Genomic DNA, 25,002 nt, shown 5'->3' with positions numbered 1-25,002 from the left:
TTGTGCTGGACTCGTCTTGTTTTTAAAACAACACCTAGTGGTGTGGATGCAGCATTGTGCAAAAGCTTGATGGCATTCTAAAAATTATTTAATTTTTTTATTAAGTTAATTTATTCTGTGAGAGAAAGTTTCCAGTGTAGAGAGGTTATTGAGATAAAGTGCATTGTTTTTAGCAGGTCATGTGATCACAACATAGCAGTCTCCATGAGGCGACCTGCTTCACGTGCAATATGTGAGTTTTTATTAGGCTACTGGTATGACTGAAGTCTTCATCTCATGTGAGTGCACATGATTTTAAAATGTATTTCAAAGGTACTGTTCATTTTGGTCGATGTAAAACTTTCTTTAAAGATACTTTTAACCTCAATACCTTTAACCTCAATGAAGTGAGACAGGTTTCTGTGTTTAACGAACTTAGTAATCGATTCAGTGCAGCACAGAGTTTACATCACTGCTGGAAGATCATTCTGTCACCAGGGAGATTTACAGAAGCTTTATGGAGTTGCTTTGGCCCCCTGAAATCCAATAAACTCATTTCACTCTACTTGATGACGTCAGGGGGATGCAAATCTCACGCCAAATACCTGAAGCTCTGAAAGTCCTATGTGTGTAATACTTAAAAGTAATACTGACCCAAGTCAGCTGTAAATCCTTACTTTAGCGAGACTCAATTGAACATAAGCTGTTTAAGTCCTCTATTATCAGACTTGAAATCAGACACAAATGGGAACACACCTTCAGCAGCTGGGGTGCAGTATTTATCATATTTACATTAGGATTAGTTTCCTTACCAAAGTGACAAATATAATGTATAATACCGTTCAAAAGTTTTAGGGTAAAGTAAAAACAGTATTGTAGAGTATTATTAGAATTTAAAATAACTGTTTTCTATTTTAATATAATTTAAAACATAATTTATTCCTGTGATGGTAAAGCTGAATTTTCAGCAGTCATTACTGCATTCTTCAGTGTCATATGATCCTTCAGAAATTAATCTAATATGCTGATTTGATGCTCAAGAAATGTTTCGTATTATTAACAATGTTGAAAACAGTTGTGCTGCTTAATTCTTTTGTGGGAACCATGTATGTAGCATCTTTGCTGAAAAAAGTATTAATTTCTTTCTCTTTTTTTAATCATACTGACCCAATAAACTCATTTCACTCTACTTGATGACGTCAGGGGGATGCAAATCTCACGCCAAATACCTGAAGCTCTGAAAGTCCTATGTGTGTAATACTTAAAAGTAATACTGACCCAAGTCAGCTGTAAATCCTTACTTTAGCGAGACTCAATTGAACATAAGCTGTTTAAGTCCTCTATTATCAGACTTGAAATCAGACACAAATGGGAACACACCTTCAGCAGCTGGGGTGCAGTATTTATCATATTTACATTAGGATTAGTTTCCTTAACAAAGTGACAAATATAATGTATAATACCGTTCAAAAGCTTTAGGGTAAAGTAAAAACAGTATTGTAGAGTATTATTAGAATTTAAAATAACTGTTTTCTATTTTAATAATTTAAAACATAATTTATTCCTGTGATGGTAAAGCTGAATTTTCAGCAGTCATTACTCCATTCTTCAGTGTCATATGATCCTTCAGAAATTAATCTAATATGCTGATTTGATGCTCAAGAAATGTTTCGTATTATTAACAATGTTGAAAACAGTTGTGCTGCTTAATTCTTTTGTGGGAACCATGTATGTAGCATCTTTGCTGAAAAAAGTATTAATTTCTTTCTCTTTTTTTAATCATACTGACCCCCATTATGAACTTTTGAATGATAGTGTATGTTACAATCTACACACAGCACAAAGTACAAACCCGATTCCAAAAAAGTTGGGACACTGTACAAATTGTGAATAAAAACAATGCAATGATGTGGAAGTTTCAAATTTCAAGATTTTATTCAGAATACAACACAGATGACATCAAATGTTTAAACTGAGAAATTTTTACTCACAATTTGTACAGTGTCCCAACTTTTTTGGAATTGGGTTTGTACATTAAATGCTGAATGTTTTTTTAACTATTAAAACGGCTTTGGGTTTCTAAATAGGAACAAATGAGAGTTAAAGCTCTTTCAGCAAGCATCAGGTAAAGCTGTCTATTGTTCATGGTAAATATCATAAGTCTGCTTTATCTCCTCTTGTTTAGATGAATCACAGTCTGTTTTGTCAGAAAACAATAGTGAATGTTCAGATCTCTCATTTCACAGTCACCTGTGATCAAATTGTCAGTGCATACTGGCAATGTAGTGGCATTCATTTGGCAAAGAAATTAGTCATGCAGCCTGTTGTAAAGAACTGTGATATGATTTCTGTGTTTTGCTTACATTTATTTGAATGAAAAATACAATATCAACAACTAAACAAAAGCATGGAAGAATAATATTTTACTTTGAGTGACGCATGCTTGTCTCTTCTTAAGGAATCAAAGTGATCGGTGGTGTGAAAGAACTAACAGGAGAGGAATATGGCGTTTATGTGAAGAGGATCTTACCTGGTGGCCTTGCTTCCAGTGATGGTAAGTTTTCTCAAAAACATTTTTTTTTATCACAGTTTGCCTTAACATTTATCCAGGTGGTCTCCTAAAACATAAATGTATGTAAACATCAATTTATAGTTTCTCAGACACTGCCGAAAAAGATATAGCTCAGACAAATGTGAATTTACATGCTGGTCCAGGCTAGTTTATGCTGGTTTGGTGCTGGTCTAACTGTTAGACTAACAAAATCACATTGTTACCAGCAAAACGTAGCTGATCAGGCTAGTCATCCAGCATGGGAAGTTGAAATCTGATCTGAGCAGTTTAATTCAATTGCTTTGATCCACATTATATAACAGTTTTTGCTAATAAACAAAATGAATCAATCTTGTTATTATCAATCAAAGCATCTACTGTATTAGAGATAAACTTTTTATTTACACTGAAATCTGTTAATATAGCCACATACTGTATACTGTATATATAATGTATAATAGCCACATAAATTGAACCTGAGAAATTTAAACACAAATTGAGAAAGGATACTGTGTCAGTGCAGCTGTTTACATTTCTGCAATACAGATTGTCTGTCTCACTTCGTATACCTCTGCTTAAGTCTCTCACGTGTGAGGGGGAGTTTAGCGTCATCCCTGTGCTTAGAGTTAATGCCCCTGACGGACTGGAATTAGAGTTTGCCTCCCATTCTGCTGCTGCCGAGCACGGGGTATACGGGAGCTTATATGGTCACATGCGCTCTGAGGGGGCTTTGCTTGTTTTTAGCCCCGCTCTCAGCTCACCATTCAGAGAAGTCAGCAAGCTTCCTGGCTCATTTCTTTGGTTTGGTGGTAAGACAAATCACAGTACCTATAATCCAGGTTGTCTGTAAAATCTGACACTGGAAAGGTGATATTTGGCTGAAGTGAAGTGAGTAGGACATAGGTGACCCCTTTGAGAATTTACAGCTTGTTCCTTTCCGGATTTGATTTGTTCTGACAAGATATCTCTGAAGTGATGGTAGAAGGGGTCGAGAAGATGTTGTTGTTAATATGCCTTACAGGGAAAAAAAAGATTGAGGGCTGTATGCTGTCTCTTCTACTGCTACAGTTTACTAAAACACATGAGGAGTCGCTAAATTATGTCAAAAGCATTGCAGTTCATATCACAGTAACCTTGCAATTACCTTAGCATGACAAAAATATCTATTACATTTATTTAGGTTATCAGCATTAGCTCTTTATGTTCTTAGTTCTTAAATTCTTCATTTTTGACTTCTTTAATCTACTACAGACTACAGATTTAATGACTACATATATTACTGTTCAACAGTTTGGGGTTAGTAAGATTTTTTAAATGCTGTTGATAGAGGCCTTTTATGCTCACCAAGGCTGCATTTATTTAATTTATAAAATAAAAAAATCAAATAGCAAAAGAAAAACTCTGTGATAGTGTTTTCATGACTTTCAAAAAAAGGAAAAAAATAGAGACTGATAACGGCAGTCAGTACTGAGAACAATGTCAAATTTACAGTCACTCCCAAAGACGCTGTATTAGAAACATCCTCGCATTAGCGTTAATTAGTTGTTTGTAATTCGATGCAAATGTAATATAATACACAGTATAGTGTTATAAATGTACATACATTAAAAAACAAATGAAAATACAAAAAAACTTTGGAGGATTTACAATGCTGATGACTGTTGAAACGCATCATCACAGTCTTGTGAAAAGGGTCTGTTGTGAAATATTGTTACAATTTAAAATAACCATTTTCATATATGAAACATACAACATATTTTACATTTTTACAAAATGTAATTTATTCCTGTGATGGCAAAATTTAATTTTTTAGCAGCCATTACTCCAGTCTTCAGTGTCACATGATCCTTCAGAAATCATTCAAATATGTTTATTTCTTATTATTTTCAATGTTGAAAAGCAGTTGTACTGTTTAATATTTTTTTTGGAACCATGATACATTTAATGCATCCTTGCTGAATAAAAGTATTCATTTCTTTTGAAAAAAATCTGACCGGCCCACTGAACTTTTGAATGGTAGTCTGTCTTTACATGGCAAAAAGTATTAAGAATAATATGGAGCGGTACATTCACGTGGGGCGTTGGCGTCAATGCTTGATGTAGGGTGTCAGAAGCTTGGTGCTGACACGACTGTCATAGTGACAACGTTGGCACTTGAAAAGTTGAACGTTTTGAACTTCTGCCGTGAGCAACGCCAATCCACAATTCAATTCGGCAATGCATGACAGCACCCATTCAAAGTAAATGAGAAGTGTTAACGTCGATGCCCTGTGTGAATGCACCGTAAAGAATACTATGTAGTATGTAATAGTAATATATTTGTCAAGTCATTTCATGGGTTTTATTTATGGTCTTTATGGTTTTTATTGTATTAATGCTTTATTAGGAAACCTGCAGCCTGGAGACCAGATCTTAGAGGTGAATGGTGAAAGCTTGATTGGCGTGACAAATGAACGGTACATACCTTGCTCTCTTGGTTTTTTATTTTTAATTTTTTTCTGTTTAATTTATTTTTCTATTTTGCTTGTATGAACTCTGTGATGACTTTCTACCTGCAAAATTAGCCACTTGTCATTCTAAACACTTAATGTATGATATTGTTGTTTGATTGCAGAGCGGTGGACATTCTTAGAGCAGCATCCTCAACCAATCATATGTGCCTTCTCATAGCCAGAGATGAGGAAGCCAGGTAAGCCACTGATCTATCCATTATAACACCATCCCTGAAGATCACAAACGTCATTTCAAAAGCAGCTTCCAAAGGGAAAAAAAAACGTTTGAACATTAAATTATCAAAGCACATTGAGCACAATAGCCACAATTATAAAATATACACTACTGTTCAAAAGTTTGGGGTCAGCAACATTTTTTTTTAAAGAAATTAATACATTTATTCAGCAAGGATGCTATTATGAGCAGCAAATCAGCATATTAGAATGATTTCTGAAGGATCATGTGGCACTGAAGACTGGAGTAATGGCTGATGTCAGCTTTGTTATCACAGGAATAAATTACATTTTAAAATAAAAAATAAAAAAGTTATTTTAAATTGTAAAAAAAAAAATTTTGATTTACCAATATTTTACGGTATTTTGGAACAAATAAATTCAGGCTTGGTGAGCATGAAGACCCCTTAGAAGACATGTTAAATAATTAAATGAAAGATGAATAATTTTGTTCATAAACTAGATCTGACTGAGTATTGGCAGTGCATGTGAGTCTCTTGGTGTGCTATTCAAAGACAAGCTTTGGGCCCGCAGGGCTCCCATACTGCCTCTCTCCACTGTTAACTTCACTCACTAGAAAAAAACTATCAATGGAAAAACGACATTCCTGCTCATGGAAATGCTAGTGACTTTTTCACTCTTTAAAACTTTAGTTAAATTAGGTCTATGTAGTAATGAGCAATATTTTTTTTCCAGGCGCATTTATAATTCTCTCATTTTCCTCACATTTTTCATGTAAATGTGAAATGTGAAATTTTTCCTGTTCTAGTTTAATATACACAGACAATTATAAGGAAGCCATTCACAGGTTGATTTCCTGAAGAAACTAAAACACCATGATTCTGGACACTTTATAAACAATATTTTCATTTATTTGAAATAGAAATCTTTGGTAACATTATAACAGCCACTTTTTATCTATCTAATGCATCTTTGATGAATAAAAGTATACATTTCTTAAAGAAAACTACACTGCCCTCAAACTTGATTATAATATTGTATATCCTTAGTGTATGTAATAATGCTTGTTCATTTCCCTTATTTTTACATTTTGCCCTAATCTATAATGCTCACAACTAACTACTAAATTAACAGTTAAATGTAACCTTTAGCAAATCTCAAAATGAATATCCATTTTTCATACTGTACACTGTACAAATGTATTTTTAGAAGATGTAAATAAAACAAAAAAGTATGTTTTACAAGAAAATACTATTTCAGTCTTTTCAAATGTTCATGTTTAATTCAATGTGATACCTCCCATTTCTTTGCAAATATTTGTGAAATCAAATAGCAATTTCTGAGTGAAAACTGTTTCTACATAATTTTTTTCAGTATACATTATAATGTTGTGATCCCTAAATTCACTTTTTATTTATTTATTTAGACAGAATAGTGCAATAACCCCTGTTCATGCAGCATCTAGTTCAAATGAGTGAGTAAGCCGCTAGAATAAATGGATATTCCAGAGTTTGGTACACATCAGACATATTTTATGCAGAATCCCGGATGTGTTTACTGTAAGAATCAGTGGCATGACCGCAGTGTACTTTTGAACTTTATATACGGACATACTGGCAGGAGATTCAGTCCCATGGGTCTGGACTGGCAGCAGTTTGCATGAATGAAGGAAGAACCCTGCATTGCGTGCATGGAGATACGGGAGGGAGCGAGAGTGAGGGAGAATGAAAACAGACTCACAGTTTAAGCCATGATGAGATGAGTCCTTGCGTCTCCATGCTTTAATCTGCGTTCTGCCCTTAACCAATGCGCATTGAAGGGATTACGCCTCTGCCTCCATGCACAGACCTCCGCTGCCTTCACCCGCATATCAACAACCTGGAAGTCTTCAGGGACCGAAAGACTCAGCGCAGCATTTCTGGGCTTTTTGTTTGTGTGTATTTATGAGGAAGATGGTTTAGAATGTGTATGTATCGAGACAATGCTCAAGCCTTTTAGAGTCAGCTCCTTACCATATGCATCACAACCTTGTCTGACCTCCCTCCCTTTAATCCGCACTGATAACCCGTCCTGAGGATGGAGGAAAAGGAGGAAAAAGCTCTTTTTACATTGCATCATGTACTTCATCTAAATATTTTGGGCTTAGAATAAATATAAATTGGCTCTGGTATGGAGGAACGCAGAGATCTATGGGTCTACAGTAGTTATTGAAGGCTTGGCTGTCCTTATATAGTCTTCTCAACCGTCAAAATCACTTTGCATTGTAGTTAAAAGAAGCAAAGGTCTGCTTAGATTTGCATGTGTCTTTGGAGCCACTCAGGGACACCTGCATGTAGGTAAAGAGGCCAGTGGCCGAGACTGTGCACCAGTGTGTAATGGACACATGTCCATAACTGAATATGGTTTGAGTCCAGTGACAGGACATTTCTGTTGACCTATATTTGACACTCAAGAGGTGTCTAGGGGAAAATGGACTGAGATGGAGGGGAATATTTAAATAGACTTTAGATGGTGCCCAGCTCAACTAAAGGGAACTAAAGAGAACTCAGCATGTTTATTTTTACTCAGTAGACTGATCACGAAATCCATTGACATTGCTTTATATTTCAGTAACAGTACAATGATTTGGTAGGACCAGTTGTTTTCCAGCAATATATGACAACTATACATTCATAAACACACATTTACTGGAAAAACTGATTATATAAATCTTCAATCTTCAGTTATTGTTCCAAATTATGTTTTTTATAATTTTTCATGATTTTTATTTTATTTTAAGCTTTTATGAAAATATTCTGCCATATATATAAGAAGACTTAAAGTACTTCAGTCTGTGTGCATTGAATTTATTTAATACACGAGTTTCACAATTTGAAATTAATACACAAACTTTTCCACGACATTCTAATTTATTGAGATGCACCTGTATATGTATTCAGGTCTCTAGAGAGTCATATCTGCTTAGAGGATATTTGGATTGTGTATATAACATTCCTGAGTCCTTCACAAATTAATTAACTGACATGATATTATTTTGGAATAGTGCAAGCTATTCTTACATAATCTGAGCGCAGTAAGAACCGTTATGTAATTTAGGTGTCTAAATGTATTTGTTTTTTGATTTTTTGTATGATGTTATTGAAGGTTTAAATTTTTTGCTTGGTTGGTTACCTTATTGTTATTTCCTCTTTTGTCTTTGTGTAGGCAAGAATTTGCAGAGCTCCTTGAAAAATACGGCTCAAACGGCAGCACAGGATCTACCAGGAATTCACCCATTCAGCATAGTACGTTTCTATTTTTCAGTCATTGTCTAGTTTATAGTAGACAAAATATATACACATTTTAAATAGTATTGCCTTCTGTAAATTCTTTCATTTCTGTGCTCAGGTGTACTAGAATGTCTCTTTCCTAACCTCACTACTTCCCTGATATAACAAAGGTTATGAAATGCTGATTCATGCAATATGATCCTCACAACTGGCTAACAAACAGGAGGAGGAGAGGGAGAAAGCTCTTCATCATCATCTCTTTTTAATGTCTACAGTTTTACTCTTTCTCAAATATGAATGTAAAACAATATACATAAATACAAACTGTGTTTTCAAAAAGCAATCTCTTTTTTAGGACTCAAGTCAATTATAATTATAATGTTTAGGGGAGAAACAAATCAGCCCTTGAAAATGGCTTAAGACAGCGCGTTTGTCTATTATGCAATTCTGAACATCTGTTTCTGCCCGAGGAAAGACACTCCACAGAAAAAGCTGTTGAGAACGGAGCGTGTGCTCATGCACTGGCTGCTCAGTCTGATCCCTGCTCTCCCTTCAGTGTAGAATATTCTAATGATGTAACTTGCTTTAAGCACAGCAAATAGTTTAATTTGAGTCTTTAATTTAAAAGTGCAAATGAGACAGAGCTTTGGTCCGAAGTATTCATCTGGACATTTTCTTTGACAATACCACAAACTTCAGTTTGCAAACTTTAAACTCATGACTTTTTATGAACATGACAGCTTCTCTTGATTTCAGCACACCTTTTTATATACACTACCGTTCAATAGGGATACTGAGCTCCTGTACTCGTACTCGTACTTGTTAAAATGCCCCGATACCAAACGCCGATACCACACAGCATGCGATAAGTGCCATATTCAGACAAAGAAACACCGACAACAGAACAACAGACAGCAGAATGGAGTTATTAGAGATTAAGGATGTCTACGAAGTATATGTTTGCAATGAATATAATGTTAAACATTCAGTATTAATGCCTGTATAGCTGATGTGCACGAGCTGATAAACAAAGCACGCTGAGTGGATTGAGCGCGCGACGGGAGAGAGAGAGAGAGAGAGAGCGGGGGCGCACTTCTGTTGTGTGATTTTTGATGTTCACTCACTTAGCACGCATCATTTGGATTAAAATTAAATCGTAAAAATAAGACCATTTATAGAGGCATTCACTATAAACATAATTTATTTTCAACCTTAGGCATACACGACTTTCTGGCGAAAGTCAATCTAGTAGCCTGTGTGAAATGTGCTAGGCTGTACTGTACTTGTCCCTCTCATTCTGCACCAGTACAAATACGTACACGAGTTGCGCGCGTTTTGCTTGCTTGAGTGTTTCTGCATTATATGTGGCTTTGGAATATAAATCGCAGCACGTTTCAGATGAAAAAAAAACATTTTAATGGGCATAATTAAGTGTGAAAATAACCGAAGGATATACAGTCAAATCAAAAATTATTCAGAGACCAGATATAATTTATTTATTTTTTTTACTAGTGGGTGCAGGACACTATAGTTCATTTATGTAAGTAAGGATAGCAAAATAAAGTAAACTGTGACAAATTATACGCAAACATTTTTCACACAGTGGACTACCAGTAAAACAGATACAAATTTGGGACCAAAAATTATTCAGACTGAGTTTGGGGAAAAAATTTAAGTTCAGGTTTGCATGAACCTGGGTGACAGCATGCCCAGGAGACTACAGGCTGTCATTAAGGCTAAGGGCTGCCCAACTAAGTATTGATAGTTGTGTAAATACTGTCATACTAACAGCTGTCTGAATAATTTTTGGTTGATTGTAATCCATTACATACCTTTCTATCAAAATTATCTAACATTATCAAGATGAATTTGTTCTGACACAGTTTAACCCTGAGTTCTTGTCATATTTTATTACTATTTTCTAAACTATAGCAAATAAACTGTGATAATGTTGAAGGTGTCTGAATAAATTTTGGTTTGACTGTATCTATTTTATAAATGAAGTTAACCAACTAATATTATGCATACACTTTTGGTTTCTGTACCCAATATTTAAAAAATTTACAAATGCAATAAAAATATTGGTATCGGTACTCGGTATCGGCAAGTACCAAAAATAAGAGTATCAGTATCGGGGGAGTACTGGAAAAAGTGGTATTGGTGCATCCCTACCGTTCAAAAGTTTGAATTGTTCAAATAACTGTTTTACTGTTTTCCATTAATATGTAATTTATTCATATGATAACAAAGCTGAAGAAATATTCAAGAAATATTTCTTATTAATATCAATGTTGAAAGCAGATGTGCTGCTTCACATTTTTATGTGACACTTTTTTTTCCAGGATTCTTTGATGAATAGTAAGTTAAAAATAAGAGCATTTAATTGAAATAGAAAATTTGATAACATTTATACATTTTATTATTGTAATCTTTGATAAATTTAATGCATCATCATGCTGAATAAAATTATTAATTTCTTAAAAAATATATAAATGATGAAAGATCGTTTTGATCTAAAACTTTTGAACGGTGGCATATAACAAGCAAAGGTTTTGCATCTTTATTTTTAGTTAGTTTGGATACACTAAGGCCCAATCCCAATTCTATTTTATACCCCTTGCCCTTCCCCTACCCCTTCCCCTTCCCCTTCCCCTACCCCTTCCCCTTGTCCCTTGAAACAGAGTGTCAAGGGGTAGGGGTGAAAATATTCCCCTAAGAATCGGGACACCAATACTATGCCGTCACACGTCACCATACGTCGTCTAGCTCCTACAATACTCACACCTACTGGTGTGCTGGTGTGCATTAGAGCCTTTAATTACCGTTCTATATAAACGCACTGCTTACTGACACACGCACACACACACACACATCAGATATCGCACAGCTCACACATCCAGGAGCAAAGAAACTTGTCAACACTGCCCCACGACTTTTATTAATAACAGTTTAAATACTGAATCGCTCGTTATATTTTCCAGCAACGAGAGGATAAAATCGTTTTTTGTTTTTGAAGTAAACTCACTCTAAAAAGAGAAACACACAGATGTTTGGGCAGCCATGTTGCCGCTGAAGCCGGTTTACGCTGAGATAATTCATACCCCTTCGTTTGAAGTGTGGTTCCGAAAAATCTTTGTTTGAATCTTCGGCCCTTCCCCTTACCCCTACCCCTCCAATCAAAAGAGAATCGAGACACCCCTACCCCTTCACGTGAATTCGCGAAACTGAAGGGTAGGGGAAAGGGGAGGGCTAAGGGGTAGAATTGGGATTGGGCCTAACTCTTGTTCTTTATGTACAGAAGCCTCTGTTATTTTTCAAACAGATGAATTGATGGGTTGTGTCACTGCCCTCTGGTGGTTCTTATAAAAGCTTTCATAATTACTAACTACCTAGTAATATGTCAAGGTTGATATCAGGCAGTTTGCGATCATTAATTTTTCACTCACGTCTTATGCATCTTTTTATACTAAAGCAGGCAGATACTTGGACAGCACATCATCAGGGTCTTCATCCAGATCTCAAAGTCCTCTGTTGCTTAGTCCTGCTGGCTCTCAGAGTAACTACAACAACACAGGACCCTTGCTACGCTCCCTAAGGTAAAACAATGGAAAACAATGATTTAGTTGTGTTTACTGTCTGAATTGTTTTAACAATTTTGATCAACAGTTCATTCTAGTAATACAGAGTTTGTGTGTGTATTTTTGGTTTCAGTCACCCAGGTGAAGGTGTGATTCAGCTGATATCAGTCGCTCGCTCCTGCAGTCTGGGTATTACCATCGGCGGTGGCTCCAACAGACCTGATGGCCCTGCAGTTTTTATCCAGGAAGTACTGTCTGGAGGAGATTGTCATCGGGTGAGAGAGTGGGACTCTTTAATGAGCTGTGTGCGCATGTATTTGTGCATAATCTGGGTATACGTGTTTTCACACAGGAGCCATGCCCCCTGATTGAGAACCATTGGTTAATTGTGTTTTAGCTGTTTGAATTTGAGAATAACAAGTGCTGAATGGCTGTGCAGGTGAGGTTGTGCGGACAGCTCCTATATGGAGATTTAAGCATTGTCATTTGTCTTCAAACTATGATTGAATGAGACAGAGAAAGAGAGAGAGCAATGGACATAAATGAGTGGGAGATGTCATACAGTTTGAGGAAGTGTTTAGTCTGAGCTGGAGAAGAAACAGATTATAAACCTCCAAGAATCTTCTCTCCCAAAGCAAGGATCACTTTACACCTTACCATTAAGCTCTAACACATTTAGCCATCTGTATCGCAGAGGGGTTAGGATTAATGTGAGGATGACATCCTAGAATGTCAGACTACTGCGTTATAGCCTGAGCCTGTGCAAAGGTTTCCTCTTAAGTAGGTAGAGATCTCCTGGAAACCATCTAAGCAATTTATCCCCTGCTTTACATTGGCTTGAGTGTTTTCCCTGATAGACAAAATAGGTAAAGGCTCCGGTGGGCTGTTCTGTGGATTGACAGTGCTGTCACAGCAGACTGCAGAGGTCAGGTGTACAGAAGGCCATCTAGGGCATCACCCTCCCTGTGGAATATAAAACTCAGAATGGGGAGGGCAGCTGTAGCATTCACCTACAGGACTATTGTGCTGAAACTCAGATATTCAATATCACTTAGATTTTCAGTGTCAGATTGTTGGCCATCTGTGACACCTATTATATAAGGTTCCATGTCCGTTTTAAATTGTTTAACCAGAATCAATGCTCAGAACTCAGAGCTATCTGAAATAAACCGTGTTTTTGGCCATTTAGTGGATTTTTTTGTTTTGTTTTGTTTTGTCTAGTCCTTGATTTTGTGTTTACTTGCATGTTAGTGTTGTTGTCTCCAAAAACAAGAATCACTTTTATTGTTGCTCATAGTTAGAACTGCAAGAATAATTATCTTAATTAGTATTTTTGCATACAGAAAAATAGGTACATTACCACTCAAAAGTGTGGGGTTTTAAGAAATGTATGTTTTTATTCAGCAAGGATGCATTAAATTGATCAAACGTAACAGTAGAGACATTTTAATCTATAAAAATATTAAGCAGCACAACTTCTTTCAACATTAATAATAATAAGAACTGTTTCTTAAGCAGCCAATCAGCACGTTAGGATGATTTCTGAAGGATCAAGTGACACTGAAGATTGGAGTAATGATGCTGAAAATTCAGCTTTGTAGCAAGAGGAATAAATAAAATTTTAATATATATATATATTATTAATTCACAATATTACTCTTTTTGCTGTATTTTTGATCAAATAAATGCAACCTTGGTGAGCATAAGAGAACGTTTTTTCTTTCAAAAACAAACAAAAAAGCTTTTTTTAAAAACTGACTTGGGGATACAATGATAAGGAAATTATTATATTTATTTATAATAATTATTTATATTTTGAAGCAAATAACTGATGTATTGGCAGATATCAAATATAACAGTCTAAAATTTGTGAGCCTAAAACAAACAAAAATCTCAACTTAATAGTCAAAATCTCTGTGTTTTAAATGATTCCAGGCATCATGTGCATACAGTGAAAACGGCTTTTAATTTACAAACAGGTTAAATTGCAGAAAACGGTCTTTTTAAAATTTCTGTTTTAAAAGAAAAGCATCTTCAAGAAATATAAGAAACGGCAAAGATACAAAATGCCATGTATAAAAACATCTGACTGGCTTTAAGTAAAGATTTTTTAAATTGTGTTATAGGTTGACCTGCTGCAAAATTGATGATATTTTTTGGCCAATATTGATATTATATCATGCATTCCTAAACCCTCAATTTCTGGAAATGGTAGGGAGCGGATTGGACTCCCTCGAATGTGAGACTTTTGGCACAGTTGAGTAGTTTTAGTGACTTTGGTGTCTCTGAGAGAATGGACTTGCTGTAGTGGTGTCCTCTGTGACATGAGAGAGGTCTCCACCTGGTGATGAGTAGTACAGTGGCTTATGTTCCTGCTGATCCTGTTGGGACAGCTTTCTCAAACTGAATGTCTGCCATGAATTGTGACTGATCAGAAACATTTAGTAAGGATTTTCATTCCTTTGGTCTTATAGGATGGACGGCTCAGACCCGGAGATCAGCTTATCACCATTAACAAGGAGTCATTGATAGGAGTCACATATGAGGAGGCCAAAAGTGTGCTCAACAAAGTCAAATTCAGGTATTCACTCTGTTCAATGTAGCTTTGTCTTTTGATCAATGTTTAATAATTAATCAGTGTCTTTGTACTTCTTTCTTTTACATAATGTACCTTGTGTCCCTGTTCTTTGCCCTTGAAGTCAAGAACCAGTGGTGGATATTGCCTTCATCCCAGGAAAAGGACCTTTCTCCAACAGTGCATCATTGCATAATGGAGTTCAGAGGGGGGTTGGGAACGGATGCAACTCCAGCCGGTTAAAGGTTCATGTCCGATCTCCTGAGGTGAGTGTTTACTAGTGTACAGATCATGTCGTGTCTTTGACATTTCAACAAGAGAGTCTTGTGGCTTACATAATACACACACTTGTTATGGTCTTTTTGCTAAGCAGTACTTCATCATTTTCTACTCATAGATGCGACAAGAGGAAACAGCTCCAGTGCTTTCATCCTCCCCGGATATCTGTCCTCCAAACATACAGGTTTCAGGTACGTCACGAAGGTGGATTCATAGGTCTAACCCCCTTTACTCTATCTTAATAAGCTTTACAGCTAGTTTCCACCCATTCTTATCACCCACATGAACAGTGCAGATTTTGTTATTTATAAGGCTCATATTTCCATTTTGAAAGGAGTACTCTAATTTCATAACCTTTCAAAATGAGTACATTTTGTGCAAAGTGATCACAAGATCTTGTGCTCTTTGTGCCTTTCTATCATACTACATTATTGTTTTACTGCAATTTTTTTTATTTACTGAAAAATATCTCAATGTTATTTTAAAAAGATACATTTACTTGAGTGAGAAAATGTAATAAATACACTACCGTTCAAAATTTTGGGGTCAGTACTATTTTTTTTTAAAGAAATTAATACTTTTAATCAGCAAGGATGCATTATATTGATCAAAAGTGACAGTAATTTTACAAAAGATTTCTATTTCAAATAAATGTAAAATAATTATTTTTATCTTTCCTTTCATCAAAGAATCCTGAAAATAGATAGATAGGATGATATTCTTACTGGAATAAAAAAGACAAACATATTGATTAATTTGTATCTTTAATTTAATTTAATTTGTATTTTTTGCAGTAAACCCATTGTTACTGTGTTTGTAAAGGACATCCTTTAAAATCCTTCATGGTTACAGACTAAAAGGGAAAATATCAGTGGTGTGCATATGCAGGTTCATGAATACAGAAAGTAGTTGCTCTTTGAGTTACTGTACCTTACAGACTGCATCTAAAATTAACCATCACTCAGAGAAACAGGATTTCTTGCGAAGCAATTATTTATTTTCAGAGAGAAAGATTGGGGATTAGTCAGTAGCAGTGTTTGGATTTTAATCAACGGCTAGTTGCAAAATAATCTCTCTGTGCTCCAGGGGTCGGGTATGTTTGTGAGGTGTTTAAATTACACAATCAAATTCTAGAAGACGTACCAAAATAAGAAAGGAAGGCGTCTTTCATGTTGAGTCAGATAGTGCTCTTATCTCAGTTCACAGCAGCTGGGTAGCTGTTTAGTACAGATTGGCTTGCTGTGCATAGTGTGTAATCCTTTCTTGGGGCACAAAAAGGGATTGATAAATTGTTAAAGAAACCATACAGAGAAAGCCACTTAAGTCCATTTTATGCTCTTAGATACTTTGAAGAAGCAGTCTGAGTGTATGTTGACATGTCAAGTCACTTTTCCAGATGCTGAAATCTTTCTATGCTAAAAAATAATCACCATTTTATTTCTCTACATTTTGACACTTAATTCACACTTAAAAATGACTGAATGTCTTTCTATTATGTTTGAATGTACCATGTATTAGATATATCAAACCAAGTGGAATATGAAAAAAATTATGCTAGACATTTTCTCAGAATAATCAATTACTGAAAATAACTATTTTATTTACTAAGTTTACTAAGTTATTTTATTTATGAACTTACCCTAACATTTTTCTAACAGTATATTTGTTTTATCATTTGAAACCCAACTTTTTAAAATGTGATCTATCTGTCTTTAAAATAAATTAAAATAGAAAGCCGTTATTTTCAATTGTAATAATGATATGAATTATTATTAATGATATTTCAGAATATATATATATATTTAAAAAAAAAATTGATCAAATAAATGCAGCCTTGATGAGTATAAGAGGCTAGCTTACTGAACTAAAACAAACAGCATTTTTCTTATCCCATTGGCTCTTTTTTTGGTTGTTTTATTTTTTGGCGCAAATCTAACAGTACTTATTGAGATTTATGCTTAAAACAAAAATAAATTGCCAGTGGATAAAGTTCAAAAACCTAATTATAAATATTGATAATGAATATTAATTATGCATATTAATTATAAATTCTAAAACCCTCAAAATATATTCCCTGAAAACAATTTTTATTATAATACACTATTTTTCTTCTCAAGTAAATTTACTTTTTTGTAAGGAGATATATATATATATATTATTTTTTTAATTTTTTTTACAGTAAACTCATTGTTTCTGTGTTTGTAAATTGTTATTTAATGCAATGACATTCAGACATTTTCAAGTGTGGCTTTAGTGTCCAGTCTCCAAACTGAAATATGCACCATGCACCTGTCCATCAGGCTATCTCTGGCCCAGAGCCTAAGGTTAATCTAGACCGGATGTAAGCATACCTGGCACGCCCTTGAACTCTGGATGTTGTTGTGTTTACAGGCATAGCATTCTAATCATGCGTGACGTCTATAAAGTGCATAGTGCTTAATTACCCATTTATCCAGACTAGCTGATAAAATCTTATAAGAATAAGGCAGATCCGACTTATCTGAATTAAATAGGTGCTGTAATCCTACAAAAGCCCTTCTGGGTGTCCTTCCTAGAAAGAAAGAGATGCGCTCAGACTCATTCGTTGTCATTCTTTAATCATTGTGATTTGTAGAGATGTAGAGATTGTTGTAGAATTCTGCTCTGCATGGACGAGTGATGTTTACAGCTGGGGGGGGGTGGGGGGTTGTCAGATAAAGTAATGTATTACAATACTCTCTTTTGGAAAAAATGGTTCAAAGCTGTCACTGGGTCAAGGTACAAAAGCTAAAAGGTACATTTTTACCTTATTAACCCCTAAATGGTACATATACATATTATTACCTAAAGTATTCATATTTGCACCTTTTGAAAGGGTACTGCCCCTTTGACAGTTTTGAACCTTTTTTATGAGAGTGTAGGTTAAAAACACTATTAATATAAATTGACTTTTAGTTTATAAGTGCTTATGTGTCAGATTTTGATCTTGGCTTATAGATTTAATAATTGTTTTATTAAAGAGATGGCTCAGACAAAAATAAAAATTTTGTCATCAATACTCACCCCATGACCCAAATGACATGAAAACCAAAAGAGAACTTTTCAAGAATATCTATACTGCTCTTTTCCATATAATAAAAGTGAATGGGGACTTGGGCTGTCAACCACTAAAAATGACAAAAAGCACCATTAAAGTATTATAATAGTGGTCTATATGAATCATGTAATATATTCCAGGATTTCAGAAGTCATAATAGCTTTGTGTGAGAAACAGACTGAAATATAAATTATTTTTCATGGATAATTTTGTGTAACACCCCTCCATGATGCTCTACATGATGGACTACAGACGTCATCATGACATAATGTCAGTCTAATTTTGCCATATGTAGTTTGAGAACACTAAGAATGTAGCGCTCAAGTTATAGAGACACTTTTTATGTACTTTTTTTTGTGATGTTGGAGCCCCCATTCTCTTTCATTATAAGGAAAACAGTGGCCAGGATATTCTTCTGAAATTCACATTTTGTGTTTCACAGAAGAAAGGAATTTATACATGTTTGTACAACATGAAGGCGAGTAAATTATTCAATTTTTATGTGAACTAACCCTTTGGCGAATAGTTACGCTGGCTTTCCACATGTTTGCAATTCTGGTGGAACACTCATAGAAGCATTATTAATCTGAATTGTTTTAGTTGTCCTGGATTGTGTACCATCAGTACCACCTGTTAAATCCACTCCTCCTGAGCGAGCTCCTGCTGTGTGTGTTGGTCCTGAATTACCAGCATGGGACCTGTCTGAGTCTGACGTGTCTGAGCTCAAGCTGTCAATCATGAGCATCAGAAGGCAGCTAAATCCCCTGCAGGAGTGTGCCCCCAGGGTGGGGGTGATCATCTCATAGCTCTTATAGCGAGCGTTGCTTGACAATACACACGCCACTGAAAGCACTGGTGTTAATGCCTCTCTTTCTCTATCGCTATCTCTCTCGCCCCCTCGATTCAAATCCCTCACAGAGTTCATAATCTTTATTGTATTAATATAATACCCATTCATTTGAGCTCCCAGAAAATGAAAAAAACATTAAGACCACATTTCCCAATGCAGCTAACTTTAGCGCTCACCACTAAATGCTCTAATGTGAGTATGACTCTTAAAGTAGGTGAATTACTGTCCCACTTTCCCCCTCAGCCTCCACCACACAGAGACAAGCCACTGTTTCCAAACCCAAGATCTCGCTGGACCCCCACATACGACTCAAATCAGAGAAGGTTGATCTGGTAAGCCTGGTTTAGTTTATACAAACAGTTTTGCATGTGTACACAGAGTGAAGCTTTATGAAACATTCTTAGGTGCTGTGCATGGTAAGTTAACGTTTGACTGATAATCCAGGACACAACAATAAGGTTTTTTTCTGCTGACTTAACTGATAATATTTTCACTGACCTCACAAAATTTTTTGCATGTAATGTTTGGTAAATATGTTACATATTGCAATTTAACACATAAAAATTGCAACATTTTTGTAGCTATAATTGAAGTCTATTATAATTTTCCAACCGTCCAACAAATGCTCTCTAAGATTATCAAAAATCATTTTCACATTTTTATATTAGCTGGCTAGATCAGTGGTTTTCAACCTTTTTGACTTGAAGGCCCCTTGTTCTCCAACACACAATATTCAACGACTTGCTGATATAGACTATTTCCAGAATTTCTGCTGTAATTGTGACAAAGCTGCTTGTTTTTCAACTTTTTTATTAACAGAAAGGAACATTGAGTATCGAGTATTAAACTAATTAACATGATATATATTAAACTAATTCATTTTGTGATTTTGGCTGTATGTTCTTCAATTAAAGATATCAAGGAAGAAGAAATATATATATTTTATTATTTATTACTTGTATTAGATTATAATATTTTATTTAAAGAAAATACATTTCAGCTTACAACATGATTTTACTGTATGTTTATTTTAGCATTTTTAATTTAGATTAGAATCTGATTATTAAAAATAATTTATACATTTTTAGTCATGTTGTGGCCCCCTAATGGGCCCCAGCCCTCGGTTGAGAACCACTGTGCTAGATAATGTTACAAAATTAAATAACTAGATTTAACATCAACAGTTTATTTCTGAGTGAAAGTGTGACATAAAAAGAGTAGTATACAAGTCGTGTGACCTTAACCTTTTTATCGTCTTCAAATCATATGAGTGTATTTTTTTGTTTGTTTGTTTGTTTTTTACATTTAAGAATAAATAAATTAAAATAAATACTGTTAATTTAGAGGTACACATTTTTTTTAGAATCTCTAAATAGTTCTGCATTATTTATTATTGCAGTGGCATGAGCTTGTACCTGTATTTTTAATTAATGACAGTTCAGAAAACATAAAGGGGATTAAAGGGTTAATCCCCACTGAACTCTGTACCAGTGACTTCAAAAGGAGCCTGTATCTCAGTAACTGACAGGGTACTTATGAAGATAGCCTATCATATCTCAGTGTCACTTTCCTCATACATCTCAGTCTCTGCTCTTTGTTACGGTGCAGTTGTTTAGCAGAGATTTAATTTAATCCTGTTGATCCCGAGGCTGACCCTAATCTACCGGCCCATTAATAGGATTAGGTCTCGCTGGACCAGAGCACTTAAATGTGGACTAAAGGCACAATGCACACTATATTAAGTGTTACACGAACAGGTATTTGACATGGTCCAAAGTTTCAATATGATGTCATGCTGTTTATTCTGCTGTTTGTCTTATTTTTAAGTAGATGTTTTATCTGGAACAGGACAGTTTTCTTGCCATAGCTGTTTGAACGGTGTATCTTACTTTTGTGGCAGTATCAGATTGTAGGTTTGAACTTAATCTGATTAGCTTTATTAATGCCTTTTGAACTCCTATGGACCATAAACCTGGATTTATTGAACGCCACTGACTTGACCTCTGTTACCACACTGCCCTCTTGTGTACGTACCTCATAACTGTAATACTCTTTTCAAGCATGGCTGGATGCTGTGCAGTCCAAAAAGAATCATAGTCATCAGTCAGCTCGTAAAATATCTATTTATTCACTAAACATTTAAGCACCATTGCTTATAGTTATTTTTTAATTTTTCAAGAGAATAATTTGCTCTGAGCAAAAAATCGTTTTGTAATAAAATAATAAAAAATTTAAATAATTAATTAAAATAATGTATTTTAGAATAGGAGAACTGCAGGATGTGATTGAATAGGCCAGAAGCACTATAATGATGAAGGTTTTTGACAGTTTGGTCATTTTGCAGGCTCTGTCGTACCTGGGTTTGGATGTAACAGATGAGAAGAGACGGCAGCTCAGAGAGAGTCTCACTACAGACCCTCAGGGAACGGTGTCGTATGGAGGTATAGAAACATGCTTTTACACCTTTATGCTGCAGCTGCATAACATGGTCTTCAGCCAGTCAACTATAGATAAAGGAAATAATCACTAATTTTCACAATCATTTTGATGTGGACTTGCATTCACTTTTTAGAAAATCACATAGTTCATAGTTCTGAAGTGCAATTTTTTATATTTTTCACTTCTTTTTCAAATCACCAGCGTGTGCACACTGACATTATGTTTTTGCACCATCCATGCAATAAATTCACTTCACTTTTATAGCATATTTAGTTTAACTGCTTGGGTAATGTTAATGGTATTAACCAATTCAGATGTTGCCATTTTACAATTTAAAATTATGATTACGATTTGAAATACGAAATTACGATTTAAAACTAGAAATGTATCTTCATATTTATAGGTAAAGCTTCATTGTACTATGACCCCCATCAACATCTTGTTTTTTTTGTCCTTCAGGAGGATCAAGCCTTCTTTAGCCCCCCCACCCCACCCAACCCTTAGTATGACAAAGAAAAGGATTACTGCAGTTTAGCAAAAAAAAAAAAAGGAAGGTGTAGTTTAGCATGCAAATGTAGCGGAATTCAACATTACAAAAATAACAAAGACAATGTGATATTAATCTCTCTCGCACTCATTGCTCGGATGCTAGTGATTACCGGTGTAGTGTGTGTGCCTAAGTTTCCCAACCTCTGAAATAACCACAGGAAATAATCACAATTTTACATGGACGGAAATACCCGTTATGAAAAGGGAATCATAATCCATATTTGGATATTGAGCTTGAGTTTACACTTTGTAACACTTAGAATGAGTTTTTAGAGACAGATTGTCAGGGGGAAAAATTTTTTGGATTCAGTACGAACTTAGACAGCTAAGTATATTTCCAGGTTGCTCATGACAGGGAGTTACGCTCCTCAGCAGGAAGATGCTACCGCGGCAAATCCTGATCAAAGTGCTTGCAGTGGAGCAAGAGTTCTGCCTAGCACTCATTGCTCGGATGCTAGTGATTACCGGTGTAGTGTGTGTGCCTAAGTTTCCCAACCTCTGAAATAACCACAATTTTACATGGACGGAAATACCCGTTATGAAAAGGGAATCCTAATCCATATTTGGATATTGAGCTTGAGTTTACACTTTGTAACACTTAGAATGAGTTTTTAGAGACAGATTGTCAGGGGGAAAAAATTTTTGGATTCAGTACGAACTTAGACAGCTAAGTATATTTCCAGGTTGCTCATGACAGGGAGTTACGCTCCTCAGCAGGAAGATGCTACCGCGGCAAATCCTGATCAAAGTGCTTGCAGTGGAGCAAGAGTTCTGCCTGATACATCAACACTTTGTGATGCCCATTTTACCTTACTATATTTGTGTATACCAAATATATACTATCACAACATGAGCATCTGAACTTGTTCAAACATTTAAGACATTTCTCCACACGTCATTTTGTGCATTCCCTTATTTCCATGCATATGGATGAAACAGAAGGCCACAGCCACAGTGGAGGAGAACAAGTCTCTGAAAAGTAAGCTGCAGGTAGCAGAGGCTGTTCAGAAAGAGACCAACAGTGCTGAACAAGACTACGAGGAGGTCATTCAGCTCCTGGAGGCTGAAATCAAAGATCTGAAGAACCAGCTTTCCGGAAAGAAACAGAGAGGCCTGGAGGCTACTAAGGTAAATGTTCCTCATCACATCTCTCTGTTTGCTGAAAAATGATTTATATCATTTTTAAGATGATTTATAAGATGATGCAATGACTGAAAACTTACTGAAAGACACAGAAGACAGTAAGAAGACTTTGAAGGAGGAACTGCAGAAGACGGCTGAGGTAATGCCTGCAGCATCACAAATAAACACATGATTTGTTTAATGTGACATAAATGCCTCAAAATATGCCACCCAAATATTAAGAGTCATGTGAGCAGTTTTAATACATCAACACTTTGTGATGCCCATTTTACCTTACTATATTTGTGTATACCAAATATATACTATCACAACATGACCATCTGAACTTGTTCAAACATTTAAGACATTTCTCCACACGTCATTTTGTGCATTCCCTTATTTCCATGCATATGGCTGAAACAGAAGGCCACAGCCACAGTGGAGGAGAACAAGTCTCTGAAAAGTAAGCTGCAGGTAGCAGAGGCTGTTCAGAAACAGACCAACAGTGCTGAACAAGACTACGAGGAGGTCATTCAGCTCCTGGAGGCTGAAATCAAAGATCTGAAGAACCAGCTTTCCGGAAAGAAACAGAGAGGCCTGGAGGCTACTAAGGTAAATGTTCCTCATCACATCTCTGTTTGCTGAAAAATGATTTATATCATTTTTAAGATGATTTATAAGATGATGCAATGACTGAAAATTTTGTATACTAGAATGAGTTGGCAGATGTTATTGTTAGCTAGTACAACACAGTCCTGTTAATGATGAACTAGTGTTGTTTTAGTATTTGCATACTATTATGAATTTTGAATTAGCTTTTATTTTTTACATTTTGATTTACATTTTAGTGAATTTGTCATTTTATTAGTTTTTAAAAATATTTCTATATATCTTATATAATTTAAAATGATTTAAACTAAGAAGTGAAACAAAAATATATATAGATATACTTATTTAATAAGTTATTTCTGTTAGTTGCCATGGCAACATTTCTAGTTTTTTTTTTTTTGTGCTTTTCATCAAATATTTATATTTCAGCTTTATTTCCATTAACGAAAATGGTTTTAATAGTTTATGTTTTAGTAAAGGTTTTAAAGCCCATTTTCTTCACAGGAGAATGTGATGGAGCTGAACAGGAGGCTCGCCATCATTGACAGCCAGTTGAGAAGGTCTGAACTCACACGGAAACACCTGGAGATATCCAACAAGAAGCTCCTTGGCTTTGCACAGGTAAACACAAACCACATTTTTTTGACTTAAAGGGATAGTTCACCCAAAAATGCTAATTCTGTCATCATTTACTCACCCTCATGTCATTCCAAACCTGTATGAGTTTCTTTGTTGAACACAAAAGAGAATTTTGGGAACCAAACAGTTGATGGTAGCCATTGTCTTCTATAGTATAGAAGACAATGGCTACCATCAACTGCACAATTTTCTTCAGAATACCTTCTTTTATGTTTAATAGAAGAAAGAAAGTCACACAGTTTTGGAATGACATGAGGGTGAGTAAATGATGACAGAATATTCATTTTTGGTTTTAAAGTTCCTTTTAAAGTACACTGTTGTATCTAGATATCAGTGGTGCTTCCAAAACACAAAAAAATATCCAAGTTTAAAATTTGCACTCTGTTTTTACAGAATGTCCACAAAGTTCTCACCAATGCCAGCTTATTTGGGATTGAAAGTGGGTAAGTTTCTCAAGACAAACACTGAAAGTTGTAGTGTCTCACTGTGTCAGAGATCATGACTTATCCTCATCCTACAGGTGCGCACAAGCGTCTCCAGCGACTGACAGCCCCGACACACCCTCCCTGATCCCAGACCCTGCCTGCCAGCTCGCAGCCGAGGCCAAAGAGCTCGTAGATGGTGTCTGCTCACTTTGCACTGAGGATCACAGTAAGTGAGAAATGTGCAAATGTGTCAACAGCTCTGGGCGACTAATCTGAGTGGCTGCTTAAAGCCTCTCTCCTTGAGTCTGATCGTTTGAAACCACATCAGTCTGTTTGAGTGGAGTGTGACTTACATAAACTGGGACATTAAGACAA

The 25,002-nt window shown here is 35.5% G+C and overlaps 1 protein-coding gene across 1 annotated transcript in view; it reads left to right on the top strand.

The window, feature by feature from the left end:
* The window catches only part of LOC107590432 (uncharacterized), a 35,730-nt gene that overhangs the window by 4,413 nt on the left and 6,315 nt on the right, over nucleotides 1–25,002 (top strand). The window contains exons 3-19 of the mRNA XM_016279175.1: nucleotides 2,438–2,533; nucleotides 4,917–4,986; nucleotides 5,145–5,219; nucleotides 8,422–8,501; nucleotides 11,959–12,082; nucleotides 12,198–12,339; nucleotides 14,539–14,645; nucleotides 14,764–14,905; nucleotides 15,037–15,109; nucleotides 19,088–19,176; nucleotides 21,189–21,368; nucleotides 22,530–22,655; nucleotides 22,772–22,960; nucleotides 23,378–23,566; nucleotides 24,068–24,184; nucleotides 24,596–24,645; nucleotides 24,723–24,853. Of these exons, the coding sequence (XP_016134661.1) occupies nucleotides 2,438–2,533; nucleotides 4,917–4,986; nucleotides 5,145–5,219; nucleotides 8,422–8,501; nucleotides 11,959–12,082; nucleotides 12,198–12,339; nucleotides 14,539–14,645; nucleotides 14,764–14,905; nucleotides 15,037–15,109; nucleotides 19,088–19,176; nucleotides 21,189–21,368; nucleotides 22,530–22,655; nucleotides 22,772–22,960; nucleotides 23,378–23,566; nucleotides 24,068–24,184; nucleotides 24,596–24,645; nucleotides 24,723–24,853 (1,980 nt within the window). The remainder of the gene's footprint in view (nucleotides 1–2,437; nucleotides 2,534–4,916; nucleotides 4,987–5,144; nucleotides 5,220–8,421; nucleotides 8,502–11,958; nucleotides 12,083–12,197; nucleotides 12,340–14,538; nucleotides 14,646–14,763; nucleotides 14,906–15,036; nucleotides 15,110–19,087; nucleotides 19,177–21,188; nucleotides 21,369–22,529; nucleotides 22,656–22,771; nucleotides 22,961–23,377; nucleotides 23,567–24,067; nucleotides 24,185–24,595; nucleotides 24,646–24,722; nucleotides 24,854–25,002) is intronic.

Source organism: Sinocyclocheilus grahami, unplaced genomic scaffold (assembly GCF_001515645.1).
Source record: "Sinocyclocheilus grahami isolate Dianchi unplaced genomic scaffold, SAMN03320097.WGS_v1.1 scaffold127.1, whole genome shotgun sequence".
Classification (NCBI taxonomy): domain Eukaryota; kingdom Metazoa; phylum Chordata; class Actinopteri; order Cypriniformes; family Cyprinidae; genus Sinocyclocheilus; species Sinocyclocheilus grahami.
This window is presented reverse-complemented; position numbering and strand designations above follow the sequence as displayed.